This window comes from Diceros bicornis, chromosome 34 (genome assembly GCF_020826845.1).
Source record: "Diceros bicornis minor isolate mBicDic1 chromosome 34, mDicBic1.mat.cur, whole genome shotgun sequence".
Classification (NCBI taxonomy): Eukaryota; Metazoa; Chordata; class Mammalia; order Perissodactyla; family Rhinocerotidae; genus Diceros; species Diceros bicornis.
In genome coordinates, this window is record NC_080773.1 from 25,474,674 (window position 1) to 25,496,433 (window position 21,760).

At 50.5% G+C, this 21,760-nt stretch overlaps 1 protein-coding gene across 3 annotated transcripts in view; it reads left to right on the plus strand.

Moving 5' to 3' along the window:
* MYH14 (myosin heavy chain 14) overlaps positions 1-21,760 on the plus strand; it is an 85,611-nt gene that overhangs the window by 20,824 nt on the left and 43,027 nt on the right. For all 3 annotated transcript variants that reach the window (XM_058529921.1, XM_058529922.1, XM_058529920.1), the window contains 7 exons: positions 8,972-9,067; positions 11,531-11,649; positions 13,069-13,221; positions 14,360-14,533; positions 14,865-15,038; positions 16,398-16,512; positions 19,843-20,030. In XM_058529921.1, the coding sequence (XP_058385904.1) occupies positions 8,972-9,067; positions 11,531-11,649; positions 13,069-13,221; positions 14,360-14,533; positions 14,865-15,038; positions 16,398-16,512; positions 19,843-20,030 (1,019 nt within the window). The remainder of the gene's footprint in view (positions 1-8,971; positions 9,068-11,530; positions 11,650-13,068; positions 13,222-14,359; positions 14,534-14,864; positions 15,039-16,397; positions 16,513-19,842; positions 20,031-21,760) is intronic.

Genomic DNA, 21,760 nt, shown 5'->3' on the forward strand with positions numbered 1-21,760 from the left:
GAGGGTGCAGGGAAGACCCTGACTCTGGCCCTTGGTCTGCCCTGGTTGGTCCAGGCTGGGTGGCTCTGGGGTGAAATACTCCCCGTGTTATCTGCTGTGCCTCCCACGTTTTCCATCAAACCGTGCGTTTCGAGAATAGTTCTATTGCAGTAGTGGTTTAGTTTGCTAGGGCTGCCATAACAGAGCACCACAAACCGAGTGCCTTAAACGGCACGCACTGATGGTCTCCCAGTTCTGGAGGCCAGAGTCTGAGCTCAAGGTGTCGGCGGGGTTGGTTCCTCCTGGGAGAATCTGTTCCCTCCCTCCGCCATAGCTTCTGGTGGTTTCCTGGCCATCTTTGGCATGCCTTGGCTTGTAGAAGCATCCTCCAATCTCTGCCTTCATCTTCATGTGGCGTTCTCCCCATGGGCGCGTCTGTGTGCAAACGCCCCCTTTATAAAGACACCCCTCATATTGCATCACCGCCACCCTACGCCAGTGTGACCTCATCTTAACTTAAATAATTACACTCGCAATGACCCAACACCCAAATAAGGCACATTCTGAGGGGTCCTGGGGGTTAGGACTTCAACATACCTTTTTTGGGGGTCTGGGGGGACACGATTCAACCCATCACAAGTACATATAGGTGGACCTCTGTCTTTTTGGCAGCTGCCTGATGTTTCATCGTTTGCTGTGATTCTTTTTACCAGTTTTGTAGAGAAAGACCCTGTTTGGCCAGGTGAGCGCGGCCAGGCTGGGGCTCGTGCTCCTCGGCTCTCTGGCGCTGCGGGAGGCCCCGGGAGCTGTTGTTGGCTCTGGGGCTGAATGGAGAGGGCTGGAAACCCAGTGCCAGCTTGGCTGTCCCCCCCGGGCTGCAAACTCGCCAGCCTGCTTGGGTGTATTGACACAGGGTCCTGGGCCTGCCCGCCTCCACTGGATTTCCCAACCGAGGTTGCGTAACTCCTCACTTGCATATCTCCCCTGTCCTCCCAGGGCAGCTGGCAAACAAATTCAGATGCCGGCCACGCTGGACGCCTGGGCCTCCCGGCCTGGCCCCTCAGGTCCCGGCTGGCGTCCTGACACCGGTCACCTCAAGCCACCCTCCCGGCGGCAGCTCTCATTTTTGCCATTCCGACACAAAAATGTTGAAGCAACGTATGCATGTAGTGACATAATCGGAATGTGGCCGAAGGTCGCAGGGTGAAAGCCGAGCCTCCCCAGGCCCCCCTCCCCGAGCCCTTGTTTCCCCCTGTTAAGCTTCTAGCATCTCCTTCCAGAAATATTTTAGACATGTAAAAGAAGACATTATTTTTCTACAAAAAGAGGCATTCTCTAGGCCCTGCGCTATCTGGGGATAAAAATGTTAAGCTATTTCTCTGCAGATTTAACCGTTGTGGGCCCCACCTCCCCGCCATTCCTCCCAGGAGCATCCCGCACGCAGCAACTAACAGATGACAACTCCTGGCACGCTGTTCCTGGAAGGGCGCAGGGTTTAAATTCTCAGCTCATCACCCCCGTGCTTGGGTGCTCTGTCCCCCACTTTTCCGGACAGTGTATTTTGGTGATAATTCTGTTTTTGTACGTATAGGTGAACTTCAGTCTTTTTTTTGTGGCTGTGTAGGTTTCGTTGTTTAGATGAACTACAATTCTTGTAATGAATCCCTGTCCCTTGCAGACAGACCTTTAGGGTCACTGCATCCCATTGTTATTGCAATGACACCCCCACCCCCCAAAAAGGGTGCTGAGAATATCCTTGTAAGTAGATCCTGGTGCTCATGTGGGAACAGAACTTTAGGATCAGTTCTTAGAAACGAAATGCTGGGTCTAAGGAGAGGTGCAGTTTTTGTTTTATCTGGCTTTAGAAAAAAGTTAGGGGACCTACACACCACTTCTCAAGCCATGCTGTGGCGGCTTCCCACATACAAAATAGAGGAAGATGGGCACAGATGTTAGCTCAGGGCTAATCTTCCTCAAGCAAAAAGAGGAGGACTGGCAATGGATGTTAGCTCATGGCCAATCTTTCTCACCAAAAAAAAAAAAATAGCTTCATTGAGATATAATTCACATACCATACTATTCACCTACTTAAAGTGCGCGAGTTGGTGGCTTTAGTATATTCACAGCACTGTGCATCCATCACCACAATCAATTTTAGGACATTTGCAGTGGCCCCAGAAGATAACTCACGCCTTTGCTGTCACCCACCAGTGTCCACCACCAGCCCCGGCAACCCCTTATCTGCTTCCCGTCTCTGTGGATTTGCCTATCCTGGGCCTTTCATATCAATGGCATCATGCGGCATGTGGTCCTTTGTAGCTGGCTTCTTTCACTCAGCGTGATGCATTCAAGGTTCATCCGTGGGGGAGCACGTGTCAGTGCTTCATTCCTTTTTATCACTGAATAATTTTGACTTTTATCTCTTTATTATGGAAAATCTAAAACACATACGCAAGTCGAGAGCAGAGGGTGACGAACCCCGAGGCCCGCTCTGAGAGCATGCACCTCGTCGCCGTCCAGAAGGTGGCGCTAGTTTCCACTTCTGCCCGCCGTGGCCCTGGAGCGTCTCCCCACACGCACGCCAGCACCCTCCGTTGCCAACTTTTTTGCTTTTGCTGGTGTGGATGGCGTCTCCTTATAGTTTTATTTCGTGTTTCACCTACAAGCCAGCTGGTTACCTCTTCATAGACTCTCCTTTTGACAGAAGAGGAGACAGAGGTCCAGGGAGGTGGGGTGTCTGGCCTAGGACTCACCCCAATGGACGAGGAGGTGGTGCAACCCGGGTCAGACTCCAAAGGCAGCCCGTGGTCCATCGGTTCCCAGAGAGGCAGGTGGGCGCCGCTGTGTCCCCGCGGGAGCCAGGAGCAGAGAGTGTGGGTCAGCGGAGGCAGGACCTCCATCCCGCCCCCCGCTCCCCGCCTGCACCCGCCCTGGCGCCCTCCCCGCCTCCCCGAGAGGCTCAGCAGGAGCCCCGCGCGCGGAGGCGTGCGCCCTCGCCCTGCGCCCTCGCCCTGCGGCGGGGCTGGGTCTCCTCGGGCCAGGCCTGGCCTGCGATCGGCTGGTCTGAAGTCACCAGCGAGCTACCTGCCAGCTCCTCGGGCGTCAGTTTCGCCCGGATGCTTGGCACCATCGCAGGTTCCTAAGCCAACTGTAAAAGGCCATTTTAAAGGCCACGGGGTTGGAGGGGACTCCAGTCTGGCCGGGTCTGAGCTGACGTTAAGGAATGAACGATCACTCAGTTTGTTAGGGGTGAGGGTGCCATTGTGGGTCTATAAGGAGCTGGCCTTATTTATTTATCTTTTGGGAGGTGGCCCCGCTGCCCCTCGACCCCAGAACCTCCCAGCAGTTTTGGGGCTCTTGGCTGTCCCTGTCCACCCGCCCCTGATCCAGAGGGGCAGAACCAGAGATCGCTGAGCCCAGCCACTCCCACTGCCCAGCTGGGGAAACTGAGGCCCGAGAGGCCACCCGCCTTCCCAAGGTCGCACAGCAGACTCGTGCTGTTCCTTAACATATTCCTCATTAGTTAACTCTGACGTTTATTCATTAATATATTGATTCATTCAACACATGGTGCAGTCTGTGGGCCAGACCCCTGCAGGCACCGGGCGGCCCTAACAGTGACCAAGACTGAACAAGCCCGTGACCCCTGGAGCGCTCAGACCCAGGGAGCATCAAATCTCACGAAGAGATTGAAGTTGAACCTCGGGAAGGGTGACGGATGGAAGGTGCATGGGGCGGTGGCTGCGTGTCACAGGTTCCGACGCCATCTGGGGAGGGTCAGGGCGGCCCCTGAAGGAGGGGGTGCTTGGCTGAGCCCTGTGAGCCCTGATGGTGGGGTGGGAATTAGATGGTGTAGAAACGGCATCTAGGCGGAGGGAACTGCTGGGTCAAAGGCCTGGCAGCAAGAAAGAGTGTTGCCTGTTGGAGGAGCTGCAAGGAGCCTGGTGTGGCTGATTGGACTAAGTGAGGAGACCCCGGGGCTGGAGGGGGTGGGAGGGTTGGGGACAGGGCACTGAAGATCCTGATAAGGAGTTAGATTGGATCCCAGAAGTTGTGGGGACTGTGGAAGGAATTCTTCCCACAAAACTGGCAAGCTAAAGTTCATTCAAGAAAACATTTATAGAGCGCTTACTGTATGCACAGCACATGGTTAGGAGATGAATAAGAAACAGATACTTTCCACAAGGAGTTATCTCAGTGGAGACAGAGAGGAAAACTTAATATTTGTTGCACACTCCAACATGCCCTACAAACTATACCATGTCAACTTAGAAAGCAAATTTGCCTGTTATTTTGTCTCCAAATGAGTTTATTTGGGAATAGCCAAAAGAATTGCAATTTGGGATGCACATGCTATGGTGAACCATAGGCAAATCCAACAAACAAAGGCGGAGAGCTGCTTTTATGGAGAAAAAGGGGGAGTAGGGAGGGGCTGTTCTAAATGAAAGTCCATTGGGGGAAAGTAACAGGTCAGGGTGGCAACGGCTTCTCATTGGCTGAGCTGTGGCATTTCTCATTGGCTGAGCTGTGGTGTTTCTCATTGGCTGAGCTGTGGCGTTTCTCATTGGCTGGGCTGTGACATTTCTCATTGGCTGAGCTGTGGCGTTTCTCATTGGCTGAGCTGTGGTGTTTCTCATTGGCTGAGCTGTGGCATTTCTCATTGGCTGAGCTGCAGTGTTTCTCATTGGCTGGGCTGTTGCCTGGTGGGGAGAGAAATCTTCTTGCAGTAATAAAGTAGTCTTACTTCCTGTGAAGATGCAGGAGTATGTCTCTTCCTGTTTAGTGTAATCTACCATGTGTGATAGTGGTGAGAGCTCCCCCTACAGGCCCTCCTGACTCCAATTTAGTTAAGCTTTCTTTTGTTAATTCCCACAACCAAAACCGTTTTTTTTGTTTTTGAGATAGAGTTCACATACCATAAAATTCACCATTCTGAAGTGTACAGTTCAGTAGTTTGTAGTATATCCACAAGGTTGTGCAACCATCACTACAATCGTACTATCTCATTCCAGAAAGCAAGTCCTTTTTTAACAGTGATTTTTTTTTTTTCCAGACTAGGTCCTACATTTCAAAATGTATGAACTTCAAAAAGAATAGAAGGTACAGAATCATGCAAGTGTCCCGGGCTGCCAGGTCCCCTCCCAGGAGGCCACCTGTTAGTGGTTTCTTGTATGTCCTTCAGAGCACGGCCTCTCAAAGCTGTCAGGCCAGTAACCCTCCTCCTGTTTTCAGGGTTTATTCAGAAAACCCTTTTGATTTTGAATAATTTCAGATTTACAGAAAAGTTGCAAAAAGAGTACAAGAAATTTGCTGCGTGCCCTTCTCCCAGGTTCCCCAAGTGTTCACACTTTCCACATTTGCTTTATCATTGTCTATCTTTCTAATTACTTATTCTGAACAGTTTGAGAATAGCAGTGTAGACGAGGTACCCCTTTTACCCTTTGTATTATGACCACTGTCACAAATGACCACAAACACGGTGGCTTAAAACAACACACGTTTATTCTCTTACAGTTCTGCAGTTCAGAAATCCAAACTCAGTCTCACTGGGCTGAAATCAAGGTGTGGGCAGGGCTAGTTCCTTCTGGAGACTCTGGGGAGAATCTGTTTTCTTGCCGTTTCCAGAGTCCAGAGGCCGTCTGCGTTCCTTGGCTCACGGCCCCTTCCTCCAGCTTCAAACACATCACTCTAACCTCGCTCACATGGCCTTCTCCCTCTGCCTCCCCCTTCTAAGGACCCTAACAATTACATTTAGAGCCCATCTGGGTAATGCAGGATTAAGCTCCCGTCTCAAGATCCTTAATTTAATCACATCTATGAAGTCCATTTTGCTCTGCGAGGTAACATTCACAGGCCCCAGGTGTTCCGATGTAGACATCTGGGGGGGGGGGAATTATTCAGCCCACCACCCCCCCTGAATCTGTCAGTGCCTGTTTCCTGAGAACATTCTCTTATACAACCACAGTACGGTATCATCATCAGGAAATTAACATTGGTGCTGTTCATACTATTATCTAATCCATAGACCATAATATCCCAATAATGTCCTTTATAGCAAAAAAAAAAAAATTATTTTTTAAAGTTACACACACACGCATCTCCCCAGTCCAGGATCAAACGTTGCATCTAATCATCACGTTTTACTCTCCGTCGTCTGGAATTGTTCCTGAGTCTATCTTTATCATTGGTGACCTAGACGCTTTTGAAGATTACAGAGCAGTTGTTTCGTCTCGACGTGGGTGTGTTTCCTCGTGATAAGATTCGGGTTACGCATTTTTGGCAGGAGTATCCCAGAAGGGTACTCCCCCCTCCACCTTGCACCACCCCTTTTTTCTAAGTAAACTTTGTGTCGAAGTTTGCATGGGCACCAAAAAGTGCGCACAGAGCCTGAGCACACGGCTCGGGGGATTTCCAAAAGTGAACGCCCCGTATCCCAGCATCGACAAGCCCCCTCATGCCCCTTCCCGTCACCAGAAATCCCCTGAATGTCACCATTATTGTGGCGTCTAAGAACGTGGAGTTGTTCTGTCTGTTCTTGAATTTGATACAAACAGACTCATAGGGAACTTGCACTTTCGTGTCTGGCTTCTTCGGTTCAGCCCTGTGATGGTGAAATTCGTCCATGCTCAGTGAGTGGCAAGGAAGGGGCTTCTGAGTGGCTGGCTCTGTGGTGCATTCACTTTGTAAAAACTCACTGAGCTGGATGTATATGATTTGTGCACTTTTCTGCATGCGTGCTGTACATACGGATTTACATTTGGATTTTATGCTAAAAGAGGAAGGCAAAGAGAAGTACAGCCGTTAAGAATACACACCCCGGGGTCAGACTAACTGGGTTTGAATCTCGGCCGTGCGGCGTATGAGCTGGATGATCTTGGGCAAGTTGGTTACTGGAATGTGCCTCGGTTTCCCCATCTGTCAAATGGGGGTTTGACTCATTTCCCGTCTGCAAAATTGCTTTTGCAGGACCTGCCTCATTGAGTTGTTATGGAGGTTGAATGAATTCGTTTATAAGTGTTTGTCGCAGGACCTGGCACGGAGTAAGTGGAAATAAATCAGCGTCCATTTCAATCCGTAAATCGTAAAATCCGTTCTGGAATGCATAGCTGATGAGGTCCCTAGGTGCCTGCGCAGATCTGGAGCATCACCATGAAAGCAGCAGATGCAGACCCAGCCTGGTGCAGGTGCGCTCTGTGGTCCACTCAAATGCTACGTGCGGCTGTGCTGTGGGGGACCAGAGGGTTCTGAGACGGTGACCGAATCTTGATAAAATTCTGAACAAAACCAACCACAGTCTTTCCTCGGATTACACAGTGTACCCTTCTGGAAAATTCGCTGTGTATTAAAACCAAACAGAAAGCACTTGTATGTTTATACATGCAACACTTGGGATTAGTCTCAGATAATCACACACCATTATTTCACAGACATGAATGTCCCATGGGACGTTTAGTAGGGCCACGAGGTGTGGGCCGTTCTTTATGGGACAGAAGGGCGTCTGCATCCAGGTCCCCACCTGCCCGGTCTCTGTGACATCCAGAAACACCCCATACATTGCAGCGTGGTCCCAATCTTTACCCCAACCAAACCCTACAAGTTCTGGGGATGTACTCTAGGGGGCGGCATCGCCCACTTACAGTGAGATTCTAGCCTCTCTGCACAGACAAGCGGGTCCAGTCCGTCCTCATTCGCGGTTTCTGCATTTGCGAATTCGCCGACACGCTGGATTTAGTCGTACCCCCAAAACCAATACTCCTGATGCTTTTGTGCTCATTGCGGTCACTCGTAGAGGGGGGAAAATTTGAGTTGCCCAGTGCACGGTCACTGGGGTCCAACAGGCGACGCTCTTCTTGTTTCAACTCATGCTGTAAATCAGAGTCCTTTCCATGGTCTTTTGAGTGCCTTGTTTTCCGCGTTTTTGTGCTTTTTTGTTGGTGATTTCACTGCCTAAAATGCTCCCCAAGTGTAGTGCTTAACGCTCTCTGGTGTTGCTAAACACAGGAGGGCTGTGATGTGCCTTACGGGGAAAATCCGTGTGTTAGATGGGCTTCGTTCAGGCTCGAGTTACGGTGCTGTTGGCTGTGATTTCAATGTTAATGAAGCAACAACATGTATCAGATAAGGTGCCTTTAAACAGAAACACACATAAAACAAGGTGATGTATTGATCAGTTGATAAAAATGTGACCAGAGGCTCACAGGAACCAAACTCTGTGCTTCCCCCTAGAAGCGTTTGTTCGCATTCTCTAATTCAGTGTTCGAGGCGACTCTATAGAATATTAATTGCCTCGAATAACGAGAATCAACTGTACTTGATATTTTCTGCCTTTTGAACATAGATAGCAGTATGCCATGTACACCATTCTCCACCTCATATTTTTCACATGATATTTTAGAAATCTTTCTGTGTCGCTGAAGACCTTCCTTGTTCGTTTCCCTAAGTCCTTCATTGCTTTATAAAATGGACAACATCAGTAGACACTGAACCGTAATAAAGCAAACCTGGGACACAGAATGCAGAATTAGTTTATCCGTTCCTGTGCTTTAAGGCCTGCCCAGTGTCACAGGTGGATTTTAAGCTGAGGGATGGTGGTATAATTTGATGTAGGGTTTTATTTTCTTTATTTTTTTTACTTTTATTTATTTATGTTTTTTTTTTTGGTGAGGAAGATTGTCCCTGAGCTAACATCTATTGCCAATCCTCCTCTTTTTGCTGGGGAAGATTGGGCCTGGGCTAACATCTGTGCCCGTCTTCCTCTACTTTATATGTGGGACACCCGCCACAGCATGGCTTGATGAGCAGCACATAGGTCCAAGCCTGGGATCTGAACCTGCGAACCCTGGGCCACTAAAGCGGAGCAGGAGAACTTAACCACCATGCTATCAGGCTGGCCCCTGATGTAGGGTTTTAGAGCTAGATTTCTAGGGGGCTAGTTAAGACCACGCATCAGGCTCCAGAGCCACCTGTGACCTCTCTCTCTGCTGCCCCCTAGCCATGCTGCGGATGGTCTCTGCCGTCCTCCAGTTTGGCAACATCGTCCTGAAGAAAGAACGGAACCACGATCAAGCTTCCATGCCTGACAACACAGGTACCGCCGCCTGGCCTGCTGCCCACCCCCCTAACCTCAAATTCCCTGCCCCACATGCAGAGCATCCCTCTCCCTCGCCGGGCCTGCCTCCCACCCAGGGCCCCTCTGATTTTCTGCCCTTTGCTGAGTCTTGTCCAAGATAACATCTTCCACTCTTCCTGATTCTAAAAAGTGTGATCTCTGCTGAAAGTCTGAACAACACCAGTGAACCAGAGCGGGGACGGCAGGATCCCCCGATGTCCCAGCCGTTAGAGAGAGAACCACCATCAGCATCGGGCGTATCTCCTCCTGGCCTCTGTGCTCTGTGTATATATACTTTTTCTGCATTTCAAAAGCAGAATTATAGTCAGTATCCCTTTTTTTAATCAACATGGAAATAGCTCTGCTTCTTTATTATTATAAAGTCGTACAAGCTGGATGGGGAAAAATCTGGCGAGACACGAAAGCAGAAAGGCAGAGAAATTACCCATAATCACGCTCCTGGGAGGTAATTACCTCTACCATTTGGCGTATTTCTCTGTGGGCTTTGTTCTCTGTCTGTATCACTGTGGAAATAATTGTCCCGGGAATGGAATCGTGCTTCACACCCCGTTCCTCTCGAGATGGGGAGAGCTTTCTATTCTGATTATAAAATCCTATCAGCTCATTTTCAAAAGCCGTACAATGTGGAAAATATGAAGGAGGGGGCATCCGCCTCGATGTGCCGGTCAGAGCCACTGCATTTGGGGCTCTGTTCACACCCAGCAGGTGTGCTGTGCACACTCACTTATTCATTTGATTTGCCAAATTGGGGTCAGACCTTATAAACTGTTTTGAAGTCTGCTTCTTTCTCTTAATGCACTGCGGGCAACTTTTCAAGGTTATTAACTAGAACTCCACTGGGTCTGTGGGTAGAACTGTATGTCACTATAATTAATCTCCTTTGAAATCCTGTGTATTTTATTTTCTGAATTTGCAAACATTGATTGGAGAAGCACGGGCTTCACCAGCTGGCAAAGTACACACCAAGCACTTAGAACCATATAAAACTGTCCTGTTACTGGCAGTGTAGTACTCCATTGCACATTACGTGCTATTTTCTCAAGTCACTTTTTTCAGTTCTTAAATACTTTCCATATAATGCAAGGTCACCGTAGAAGAATTATAAACTGCAATTGCACCAAAAAAAATGAGAAATTTAAATCCTCATGACTCCACCTCTCAGAAATAATCACTGTTGACATTTTAGTGTGTTTCCTTCCAGGATTTTTTTCTTTTCCTTTTTCTTTTCTGGAACTGAGTATCTGTAATAACTGTTTTCCCATCATAGAATTGATAGAAGCTTGAAAACGTTTCTTAATTATTGTATTTATTTATTTATTTATTTTGTGAGGAAGATCAGCCCTGAGCTAACGTCTGTTGCCAATCTTTCCTCTTTTTGCTGAGGAAGATTGGCCCTGAGCTAACATCCGTGCCCATCCTCCTCTGTTTTCTATGTGGGATGCCACCACAGCATGGCTTGATGAGTGGTGCATAGGTCCGTGCCCAGGATCTGAACCTGCAAACCCCAGGCTGCTGAAGCAGAGCGCACAAACTTAACCACTTTGCCAGCAGGCCAGTCCCTCTTAATTATTTTAATTCAGAGCAGAAGGAAGAAACACACCTGCCCGCACAGCCCCACCTCCATCTTCTGCAAAAACGTCTATTAACGTTTTGGCATCCGGGCACTTTTCTATGTAATTTCTTTTCCTACAAAAATAGGTAAGAGCAGTTAATTTTTAAATATTTATTGTGGGTTTGGCCACCTCAACGAACTCTTATTCCAATAGTTCGTTTGGAACATTTTATTAGAAAACATTTTATTAGGAAAACAGCATTTTATTAGGAAATTTTCAAACACACATCTTACTACACTTGCTTTATCGCATATCTTTACATCCATCATTCATCCGTCGTATTTTCTGGTGCATTTCAAGGTTGCAGACGTTGGTGTAGTTCTCACGTACACACTTCAGCCTGCATATCATTTACTGGTGTCCAATATTTGTTTACAGTTCTTTCTTTGATTTGAAGTGAAATGTACAAATCATGAAATGCATACATCTAAAGTGTACCGTGTAATGAGCTGTAATAATGTTTAGTGACTGCAGAACACTCATTCAAATGGATGAAACGGACTCTCTAACCAATCCCCAGTTGTTGGGCACTCAGCTTGTTTCCTGTTTTTCTCCGTCATAAACAAGGCCGTGGTGAACATGGTCCAGTCTTTGCTCACATCCAGGATTATTTTTTGCCAACTCGGGGTCCCAGAAAGAGAATTGTTGGGCCAGAGAGTGTACACACTTTTAGGACCTGTGATGCCTTTAGTGGGAAAGGCTGGGCTCTCTTCTCTTCCATCAGTAGTGGGGGGTGGCGCCCTCCCCCCCACTCCCGGGCCATCGTCACTCCCCGTGCTGATCAGATCTTGGTGCCTCTCGCCCTCAGCTGCCCAGAAGCTCTGCCGCCTCCTGGGACTGGGGGTGACGGATTTCTCCCGCGCCCTGCTCACCCCCCGCATCAAAGTGGGCCGAGACTATGTGCAGAAAGCACAGACCAAGGAACAGGTGGGTGGGGCTGGGGGCAGGCGGGGGCGGGGAGAGCCGGGTACCAGGGTCCTGGGTCCTTAAGCAGTTTATGCTGTTTTTTCTCACGCGCTCAACAAACTTTTGCTGAGTGTCTTCTCGGTTACCAGCTCTGGTCTAGTGCTAGGAATAAAATCAGTCATGGAAACAGAGACCATGCTCACAGGGAGCTCAGGCTGTGTAAGGAAACAGATCATAAAAGAAGATAAATAAACAGTGATGCCTTCTATGAAGCAGGGGTTAGAGTGATCAGAAAAGTCCTTTCTAAGGAGGTGGTGTTTCAAGGCAGAGGGAACAGCGTGTGTAAAGCCCCTGGGGCTGGAACAAGCCTGGGGAATTGGGAATATTAAGGAGGGCACTGAGGCTAGAGAGTGGGAGAGACGGTGGTAGAGGCTGCAGTCAGAGAGGTTGGAAGGGGACAGATCAACCTACGCATCACTAATCAAGCCATGCTGTGGAGGCCTCCCACGTGTAAAGTGGAGGAAGATGGGGACGGATGTTAGCCCAGGGCCAGTCTTCCTCAGCAAAAAGAGGAGGATTGGCAACAGATGTTAGCTCAGTGCTAATCTTCCTCACCACACACAAAAAAATTAGCAAAGGGACAGATCACTCAGGGTCTTAGGGGCCACACGGTGGGAGGTGAGTTTTATTCAGAGTGCGGCGGGAGGGTGGTGAGAGTTTAAGCCAGGGAGAGACTTGATTCATTTTGTCTCTTATAAAGATCCCGTTGTCTGCTTTGTGGAGAATTGAATCCATGGGGGCACGGGTAGAAGCAGGAGACTTGAGGAGGCTGCTGTCGTAGTCCAGGCAAGCCATGATTGTGGCTGAGACCAGGATGGTGGTGTGGGAGTGGGGAGAAGTGAACACAGACTACAGGTTTTCAGAATCCAGCTTTTGGGCAGAGGGCTCTGCCTGGCCTCAGGCTGGGCACTCACGATGCTAAGATGAAGAAGATTCAGTGGAGGAGATAAGGACAGAGATTGGGGTAACACTGACCCGGGTTCCTCTCTCAGCTGAGGTCCTATTGTTAGGATCTGTTTTACAGATGAAGAAACTGAGGCACAGAGAGGTTTATTCACATGCCTGAGGTCACACAGCCTCTGGGCGAGCCAGGATTCAAACCCAGGTTGTCGGGCTCCAGAGTCCACCCTCTAAACTGTTGTGCTGTCAAAATCGGTTCGCAGGGTCGGGGGAGGATTAGTGAACTCATGTGCCCTGAGCACTTCACACAGTGCCCGGCGCACAGTAGGGCTTCAGTAATGGTTGGCTGTTGTTAATGTCATCATTCCTGATGAACCGTGAGGGGGCCCCGTCCACACCCGGTGTCTCCTTGCGGCCCCCGGGGGACGGGCTGGGCCGCTGATGTGCAGGCCGGGCCCTCACTGTGTGCCCTGCCCGCAGGCTGACTTTGCGCTGGAGGCGCTGGCCAAGGCCACCTACGAGCGCCTCTTCCGCTGGCTGGTCCTGCGCCTCAACCGTGCCCTGGACCGCAGCCCCCGCCAGGGCGCCTCCTTCCTGGGCATCCTGGACATCGCCGGCTTCGAGATCTTCCAGGTCTGTGGGTGCGCCGGGCTGGGGGCGGGGCTCCAGCCTCGGGCCCCGTCCTCTCTCTCTGGGTCCCCGTCCCCGTCTCTCTGGGTCCCCGTCCCCCTCTCTCTGGGTCCCCGTCCCCCTCTCTCTGGGTCCCCGTCCCCGTCTCTCTGGGTCTCTGTCCCCTCTCTCTGGTCTCTATCCCTCTCTCTCTGGGTCCCTGTCCCCCTCTCTCTGGTCTCTGTCCCCCTCTCTCTGGGTCCCTGTCCCCTCTCTCTGGTCTCTGTCCCCCTCTCTCTGGGTCTCTGTCCCCCTCTTCCTGGTCTCTGTCCTCCTCTCTCTGGGTCCCTGTCCCCCTCTCTCTGGTCCCCGTCCCCCTCTCACTGGGTCCCTGTGCCCCTCTCTCTGGTCTCTGTCCCCCTCTCTCTGGGTCCCCATCCCCCTCTCTCTGGGTCCCCGTCCCCGTCTCTCTGGGTCCCCGTCCCCGTCTCTCTGGGTCCCCGTCCACCTCTCTCTGGGTCCCCGTCCCCCTCTCTCTGGGTCCCTGTCCCCCTCTTCCTGGTCTCTGTCCCCCTCTCTCTGGGTCCCTGTCCCCCTCTCTCTGGGTCCCCGTCCCCCTCTCTCTGGGTCCCTGTCCCCTCTCTCTGGATCTCTGTCCCCCTGTCTCTGGTCTCTGTCCCCCTCTCTCTGGGTCCCTGTCCCCCTCTCTCTGGTCTCTGTCCCTCTCTCTCTGGGTCCCTGTCCTCCTCTCTCTGGGTCCCTGTCCCCCTCTCTCTGGGTCCCTGTCCCCCTCTCTCTGGTCTCTGTCCCTCTCTCTCTGGGTCCCTGTCCTCCTCTCTCTGGGTCCCCGTCCCCCTCTCTCTGGGTCTCTGTCCCCCTGTCTCTGATCTCTGTCCCCCTCTCTCTGGGTCCCTGTCCATTCTCTCTGGGTCTCTGTCCCCCTCTCTCTGGTCTCTGTCCCTCTCTCTCTGGGTCTCCGTCCCCCTCTCTCTGGGTCCCTGTCCCCCTCTCTCTGGTCTCTGTCCCCCTCTCTCTGGGTCCCTGTCCCTCTCTCTCTGGGTCCCTGTCCCCCTCTCTCTCTGGGTCCCTGTCCCCCTCTCTCTGGGTCCCTGTCCTCTCTCCCTGGTCCGTGTCCCCTCTCTCACGTGTCCCCTCCCCGCAGCTGAACTCCTTCGAGCAGCTCTGCATCAACTACACCAACGAGAAGCTGCAGCAGCTCTTCAACCACACCATGTTCATCCTGGAGCAGGAGGAGTACCAGCGCGAGGGCATCCCCTGGACCTTCCTCGACTTCGGCCTCGACCTGCAGCCCTGCATCGACCTCATCGAGCGGCCGGTGAGCCCGGGCTCCCCCCGCACCCCCGCCACCCGCGTGACCCTGGTCAGCTCCTCACCCGCCAGCCTCAGGCCACTCCGTCAGTTACATGGGGAAAATGACGGCGCCCGCTTCACAGATCTGTGTGACCACTGGATGGTCAGGACCCGGAACGTGCCTACCACAAGGCCTGGCTCGAATCAAGTTGCTAGTTACGTCTGTAACTGTAACTGTTATTCTCACATTTGGTTGTATGTCCATGTGTCACTTAACAAGAGCTAAACATTAGCAGCAACCTAAGTGTCCAGTATTTGGGGATCTGACTTGCTCTCCCCCTCCTGTTGATGGTCAGGCTAACCCCCCTGGACTCCTGGCCCTGCTGGACGAGGAGTGCTGGTTCCCGAAGGCCACAGACAAGTCCTTCGTAGAGAAGGTGGCCCAGGAGCAGGGCGGACACCCCAAGTTCCAGCGGCCGAGGAACCTGCGGGACCAGGCCGACTTCAGTGTCCTGCACTATGCGGGCAAGGTAGGCGGCCGGGGCCAGCCTTGAGGCATGTGGGCGGGAGTGGGGCCCACATGGCTCCAGGTGTGGGGAGGTTGCAGAGGGAAAGCAGAGGCCACCTGCTGACCACTGGAATGAGACACCACCAGGGGAGGGGCTAGGAAAGCCCAAGGAAGAGTGTGGACTCTGTCTGAACCAGTCAGCAAAGGCTTCCTCAAGGAGGGGCTATTTGCAGTAGGTTTTGAGGGATGGATAGGAGTTCACTAGGAGGAGAATTATTTGCATTTTACTCACTCATTTGGCAAACATGTGCCTTTTGTGTGCTGAGCAAAGCTGGGGACTCAAGTCAGACATGGTTTCCGTCCTGACAACATTCCTTGTCTTGAGAGGGAGACAAATAGACCATTAGGATATAAGGCTGATAGGTGCTTTAATGGAGGCTGCTAAGGGTAGTGTCAAAGTCCAGAGGAGGAATGCCAAGGAAGGTTTCACAGGGGAGGGTAATGCTTGATCTGAAATCATGGTACAGCAAACATTTTCTGTAAAGGGCCAGATAGTAAATAGTTTCAGCTTTGTGGGCCGGACAGTCTCTGCCACAAATTCTGCTATTGCAGCCTGAAAGGAGCCACAGGTAACACGTAAACGAAGGCTGGATGCCAGTAAAACTTTATTTACAAGAGGAAGTGACAGGCTGGATGTGGTCTGTGGGCTGTGGTTTGCCAACCCCTGGTCTAAATGATGCGTAACAGGTAGCCAGCAAAGGATGGGTGAAGGATGGGAAGGGCTCTCCAGGCAGAGGGAACAGCATACACAAAGGCTGGGAGGCAGGAGGCCCTTACGTTCTGTGTCTAGCACTCGGTTCATTTCCCTAAGATTTTCTAAGACCTCCTGTGTCCCCAGCCCCGTGCTGGGCTAGGAGTCAGGCCTGGGCCCTGGCCTCAGGGAGACCCTGTCTTTGAGAACTGTGGTGGTCCACATCGTGACTCTGTGGGAGCCTCAAAGCAAAGCCCTGAGTCCTGGGAAGGAACCAGCCGTGTGAAAATCCACGGTGAGGGAATTCCAGGCAGCGGGAATGGCACAGGCAGAAACTCTGAGGTGGAAATGAGCTTGCGTGTTTGAGGAACAGCAAGGAGCCAGTGAGTGGAGTAGGACGGATCAGGAAGGACATGGTGGTGGTTGAGGTCATCGGGGTGGGTCCAGTGGTAAAGGGAGGAGGCCCTGGTGGTGGAGGGTGCAGCTCAGGATATGGACACAAGGTGGCACCAATGCTCTCTCGTCCATGGTGAGCCCCAGAGCTGGGCGTCTCAAAGCTTCTGGGAGGCTCCTTGGGATATCGGGAGAGAGGGGACCTGCAAGTTCACCAACCTCCAATGCCTCATTCAGGTTGACTACAAGGCCAATGAGTGGCTGATGAAAAACATGGACCCCCTGAATGACAGCGTTGCAACTCTGCTGCACCAGAGCACGGACCGGCTAACAGCGGAGATCTGGAAAGATGGTAAGGACCAGCTTCCCCTGGCCCCATCCCTGGAACGCTATGCATCCTTTCTCCCACCCCACAGTGTGAGCACCTTTGTTTCAGAGACCGAGTTCTGAACTCGAGTTGTCTGCTCAGGTGCAGAATTAATGCAGGCAGGCCAGACAGTCTCACAATAGTGTTTCCGATTAGTGATTGGTTGACTGATTGATTGGTACCTCAAGCCAGCATCACACTCAATGATAAAACATTCCCCCTTAATCAGAAACCAAACAAGGATGCCCACTGTCAGCACTGCTGTTAAAAACTGTTTTTGTGATACTAGCCTATGCAATCACACTAGAAAAAGAAATAAGTATATGAATGTTGTAAAGGAAGAGGTAAACTTATTATTTGTAGAGGGCATGTGACCCCTAAAAAAAATCAAGAACTTTGGCTGAAAAATAGTTAATAACAACAAGAGAACTCAGAAGGGTGGTGTTGTACAAATTAGTCAACTTTTAGGCTCTGCTTCCTTACAAAGTTCCCTTCAGGGGCTCAGGGAAGAAGAAAGGAGCAACAGACCAAAATTTTTTTGGAGAGTTTTTCTGCTCCAACCAGGCCCCTGTGAATTTGGCCATCAGTCTCTTCCAAATGACACTTGTAGGAAGCCAGAGCAGAAAAATCCAATGCCTGTGTGGTGGGATCTGGTACTTTTCCAAGCCATGTCTGCCGCCCTCCATCCTTGAAGGAGGTTTGAGAGATGTTTTTATACAACTAGCAGGACCAGCATCTTGGTGTTTTCCAAATCCAGGTTTCCAAAATGTGTCAGTTTGCCTTAACCTTTTATTGAAGTGATAAGCATAGTCGTAGAAGTGCCCGCCCATGCAATTAGACAAGAGAACAAAATAAGCACGTTGAGTGGCTCCCAAAACAAACTCATAGAGCGAAAGGGCCTGGGGTGCCTTAATAGTGTGAGCTGGTTTTAGAAAGAGGAATTTGATGTTTGTGTCTTGTGTGGTTTACACCATACACTGGTATGAAAGCAGTGTTGGATGTTCAGCCACAGAACCAGATTCTGCTATGAGAATCGTCTCCTTTAGACTGAAAATATCCTCCTTAAACTTCTTTAAAATTTGTGCCCCATTCATGGGCCATGATGCCCCCCACTAATTCCTCACACGCCTCACCCCATATGTGCCTGGCTCTTGAAGGGTTCCAAGAAAGAAGTAGGAGCTGCAAAGCCTCTTGAGTCCTAGAATAGGACCTGGCACAGTGTTACTTCTTCCACAATTCTCCTGAACAAAGCAGTCACAAGGCCTGGGCTCAAGGAGCTACAAGTCACAGGGAGGGTGGGGAATTGGGGCCATTTCTGCATCAATCTCTTCTACAGCTTCCCTGAGCCAAGAGTTGGGTGCCCAACATCCTGGCAGCCCAGGGGAAAAGGCAGATGAGACGAGCTCTCCTCAGAGAGGCAAACACAACAAGCTGAGTGGGAGCATCGAGTTAGTCTTCGAGCTTCCTGGCAGCCAGGGTAAAAAGGGATATCTGATAAAGCAGATACAGACTCAACCTCTAGGGGGAGAGATTTTTCCCCCTGGCACTAAATTCTCACAGAGGATATTCATCTTTTCAGCCAACACTGATGCCCTCGGTGGGTAGACACAGAGGGGAACAGGACAGTCTCTCTGGCTTTAAAAGTTCACGGCCAACATTCGAGTCTTCCCTCCTGCTTTGCTCTGTGCTGTTGACTAATAACCCTCTCCTCTTTTTCTCTTCCTGCTACCTTCTCTCCCTCCTCTCTTCTCATGCTGCTCCCTTTGCATCTACCCCCCCACCTCTCTGCCATCTCCCCCACTCTGTTCTCACCCCCCAGAACACGGGGGCCTCCAACAGTTCTCTTTCCTTGGCTCCTTCCCACCGTCGCCCCCAGGATCTTCAGGGAGGTGCGGCTCTGCCACTTCCCCGTCAGGGGGTGGGTGTTGCTGTGCATCAACGGGTGAGATTTGCCGGACGAGGAGGGTGGGCCTGTTGCACTGGGAATCTGGTGTTGAACATCTGTCCCCTCTCCTCTCGTAAGGAGGCCCCTCACTCTTCTTCCTCCTTGTCGGCTCCCTCAGCAATTTCCAGACCCTTTGTAGCAGCACAACGCTTTCTTCTAGCTAAACGGCATGTCAAAGAACAAACAACTGTGATCATTTCTGCGTGCACTTATTGAGCTCTTGCTGTATGCCGTGCACTGTGCAAAGCCCTTTTATGATTATTAACACATAGAATCCTCCAAACAACCCAAAAAGGCAGGTGTTAATACTATTAACCCCATTGTACAAATGAGGAAGTGGAAGCACAGAGAGGTTAAGTCACTAGCCTGAGGTCACACAGCCAGTAAGTGGCAAAGCCGGGATTTGAACCCAGAATGTTAAGTCCCAGAACCCCTGTGCTATAATAACTTAATAAGTGATGATTATCATTTTGATAATAAGTGGGAGTATGGTGGGGGGAGGGAGTGTGGAACTAGGGGGCGGGATGGGAAATGTCATATCTGAGCCTCCGCTGTGCATCAGGTCCTGCCCTATGTGTGGATTATCTGATTGACCCCTGAAGCCCCTCGTGAGTGGGAATTGCAGGAATCAGGTTCTGCCCCGGCCGCAGGCTCCTGAGAAAACTGGCGTGATCCAGTAATAGAATTTGAGGCGAAGGAGTGGGTACTTCTCACCAGCTGAAGTGACACCATCAAATGACAACAGAGAAAACAGAGTTACACTCAGTCAGGCCTCTCGGGAAAAATGGTTGATATGGAGGTAGTTTGCCTTCTTGCAAATATTGCACCTAAAAGCCAGACTTTATTACATTTTTAATGGAACGCTGTTTCAGGTTCCTAAAAATGCAGCTGTGCCGTGTTTGTTATTACCCTGTCCCTCTCTGTGCCTTGGTTTCCTCATCTGTAAAATGGGAGCGATTCTTATAGGCTTACAGATACGCCAACGTATGTGAAGTGCTCTGAGCGGAGCCTGGCAGAGAATCAGTGTTAAGAAAGGATCTGCTGTTGTCATCATCATTTTTGATAAGGAAAACGGAGATCATGTCCTTGAAGAAAAAAGAGTCAGAGGCCAGGGTTCGAGAGGACTCCCCTACCTGGGTTCAGATCCTGGATCCGCAGTTTCTAAGCACAGTCTTCCACCTTTCTGAGCCTCAGTTTGCCCGTCAGTCCCCTGGGGCTGGTGATACCTTCCTTACCAAGTTGTGTGAGGTGTTTCATCTGTAAAGTGCACAGTCCTATACATGTGAGACCCTTGACCTTTGGCCAACGCAGCCCCCTAATACTGACCCCTGACCCCCTTCTCTCTCCACATCTGTTTTTTCGTCGCGCAGTGGAGGGCATCGTGGGGCTGGAACAGGTGAGCAGCCTTGGGGACGGCCCGCCGGGTGGCCGCCCCCGCCGAGGCATGTTCCGGACGGTGGGACAGCTCTACAAGGAGTCCCTGAGCCGCCTCATGGCCACACTCAGCAACACCAACCCCAGCTTCGTCCGCTGTATCGTCCCCAACCACGAGAAGAGGGTGAGTGACCGGGCCTGGGGACAGGGCGGCTCTGGCAGGGGGTAAAGGCCTGGCCGCTGGACTTGGCTGGAGCCACGTCTCGTCCCGGCTCACTCTGACTGGCTGTGTGACCTTGAACGAGTGTCTTCCCTCCCAGACTCAGTGCCCTGTGAGGAAAATTCATTTGTTCGTGGGACTTAAATTTTATTGAGCACCTACTGTGTGCCAGGTACTAAGGATACATTAGAGAGAAAAGCACAGCCAACCCCTATTCTCAGGAAGCTCACAGTCTAATGGGGAGCACAAACGTTCAACTAACCACCCACAGTGAACATCCAGTTGAATTTGTAGGGGTGGTAAGTATCACATAAGATGTGATCTGGTCAGTGAAGTCAGGGAAGGCTCCCTGGAGGAGGTGGTGGCTGAGCTCTGAAGGATAAGTGGTATTCCGAGCAGAGGACAACTTGTGCAAAGGCCTGGTGGTAGATCGGAGCATGAAAGTTACAAGGGATGGAAAAAAGGCTGTTGGGGCTGAGGGTGTCATGTAGGTGTGGGGAGACCATGCCTGGCCTCTCAGGCCACCAAAAGGTTTTCTTGTTGGGAAAATCAGAGAATAGGCCTTGCAGAGAAGGGTCAACATGAGTGGAAAATGAGACCACAAAATTAGGTGCCCGAGGCTTACACTATCCTCAGAAAGTAGCAGTGGTTATTGGGTGGATGGATCTGTGTGTGTGTGTGTCTCCTTTTTCATGTCTGCAAGTACCATATTTCATCAAATCTAAGACATTTATTTCTCACGTGTTAGCATCTCTGAAGTTAGGATGTGGCTCACCATCAGTGGCTTGTCAGAGTTTAATTGACAGGAGGTCTTGGTGGTGTTTAAAATAACAGTGTGTTTTACAATTGACGGTGGCTTATATTTGATGAAATACGGCACACAAAGATTCAGCCCTTTCTCCAAGGAGCCCTGGTTCTTTTTAGTGGAGAACAGTGCATAGACCCCAACATCTGGTGACAGATGTGCTCAGCGGTATTAGGGTGTCACTCCCAGGACCTCTCTGTAAACAGAGCTATATATATACACACAAACATACATACATGCACACATGTACATACATATATATACACACATTTACTTCTGTATTTATTTCTATAACTATCTTTACATATTGAAACCCCTGAGTTCTCACCAGTATGTCAAGTTCCAATCCAACATCACAGAGTTCATGCTAACTTTTTCCCTCTACAAATTTGTAACTCTTTTTTGCAACAATGAGACATCTGGGTCCTATAACATATGTATTTACTTATTTTCTCAGTCCCCTTTTATGTAATCAATCTCCTGACCTTACTGATCGCCTCACCATGCAAGCCTGCCAAATGTTTTGTCAAACGGTGGGGTGGAGGAAGGAAAGAAGGAAAGAAGAAAACAAAACATTATTGTGAGACCGTACCATGTATTATTTCCAATTTCCTGCTGTTTTCAGTTATTTCCTTGGCGCTCTTTTGATTGTGAGAGTCAACTAAGACAGCTTAAGCAAAACTGAGAATGTATAGATTCACATAAAAATTCCATGATCGGGTTCAGGTATGGCTGGATCCAGGTGCTCAAATCATGGTGTTAGGACTCTTTTTCCTTTGCTTGGCTCTGCTTTTCTATGTGTTGCCTTCACTCTGACTCTCTCAGGGTAGCAAGGTGGCCACCAGTGCCTCCAGGCTTTCATTCTCCCAGTTCAGCAACCCTGAAGAAA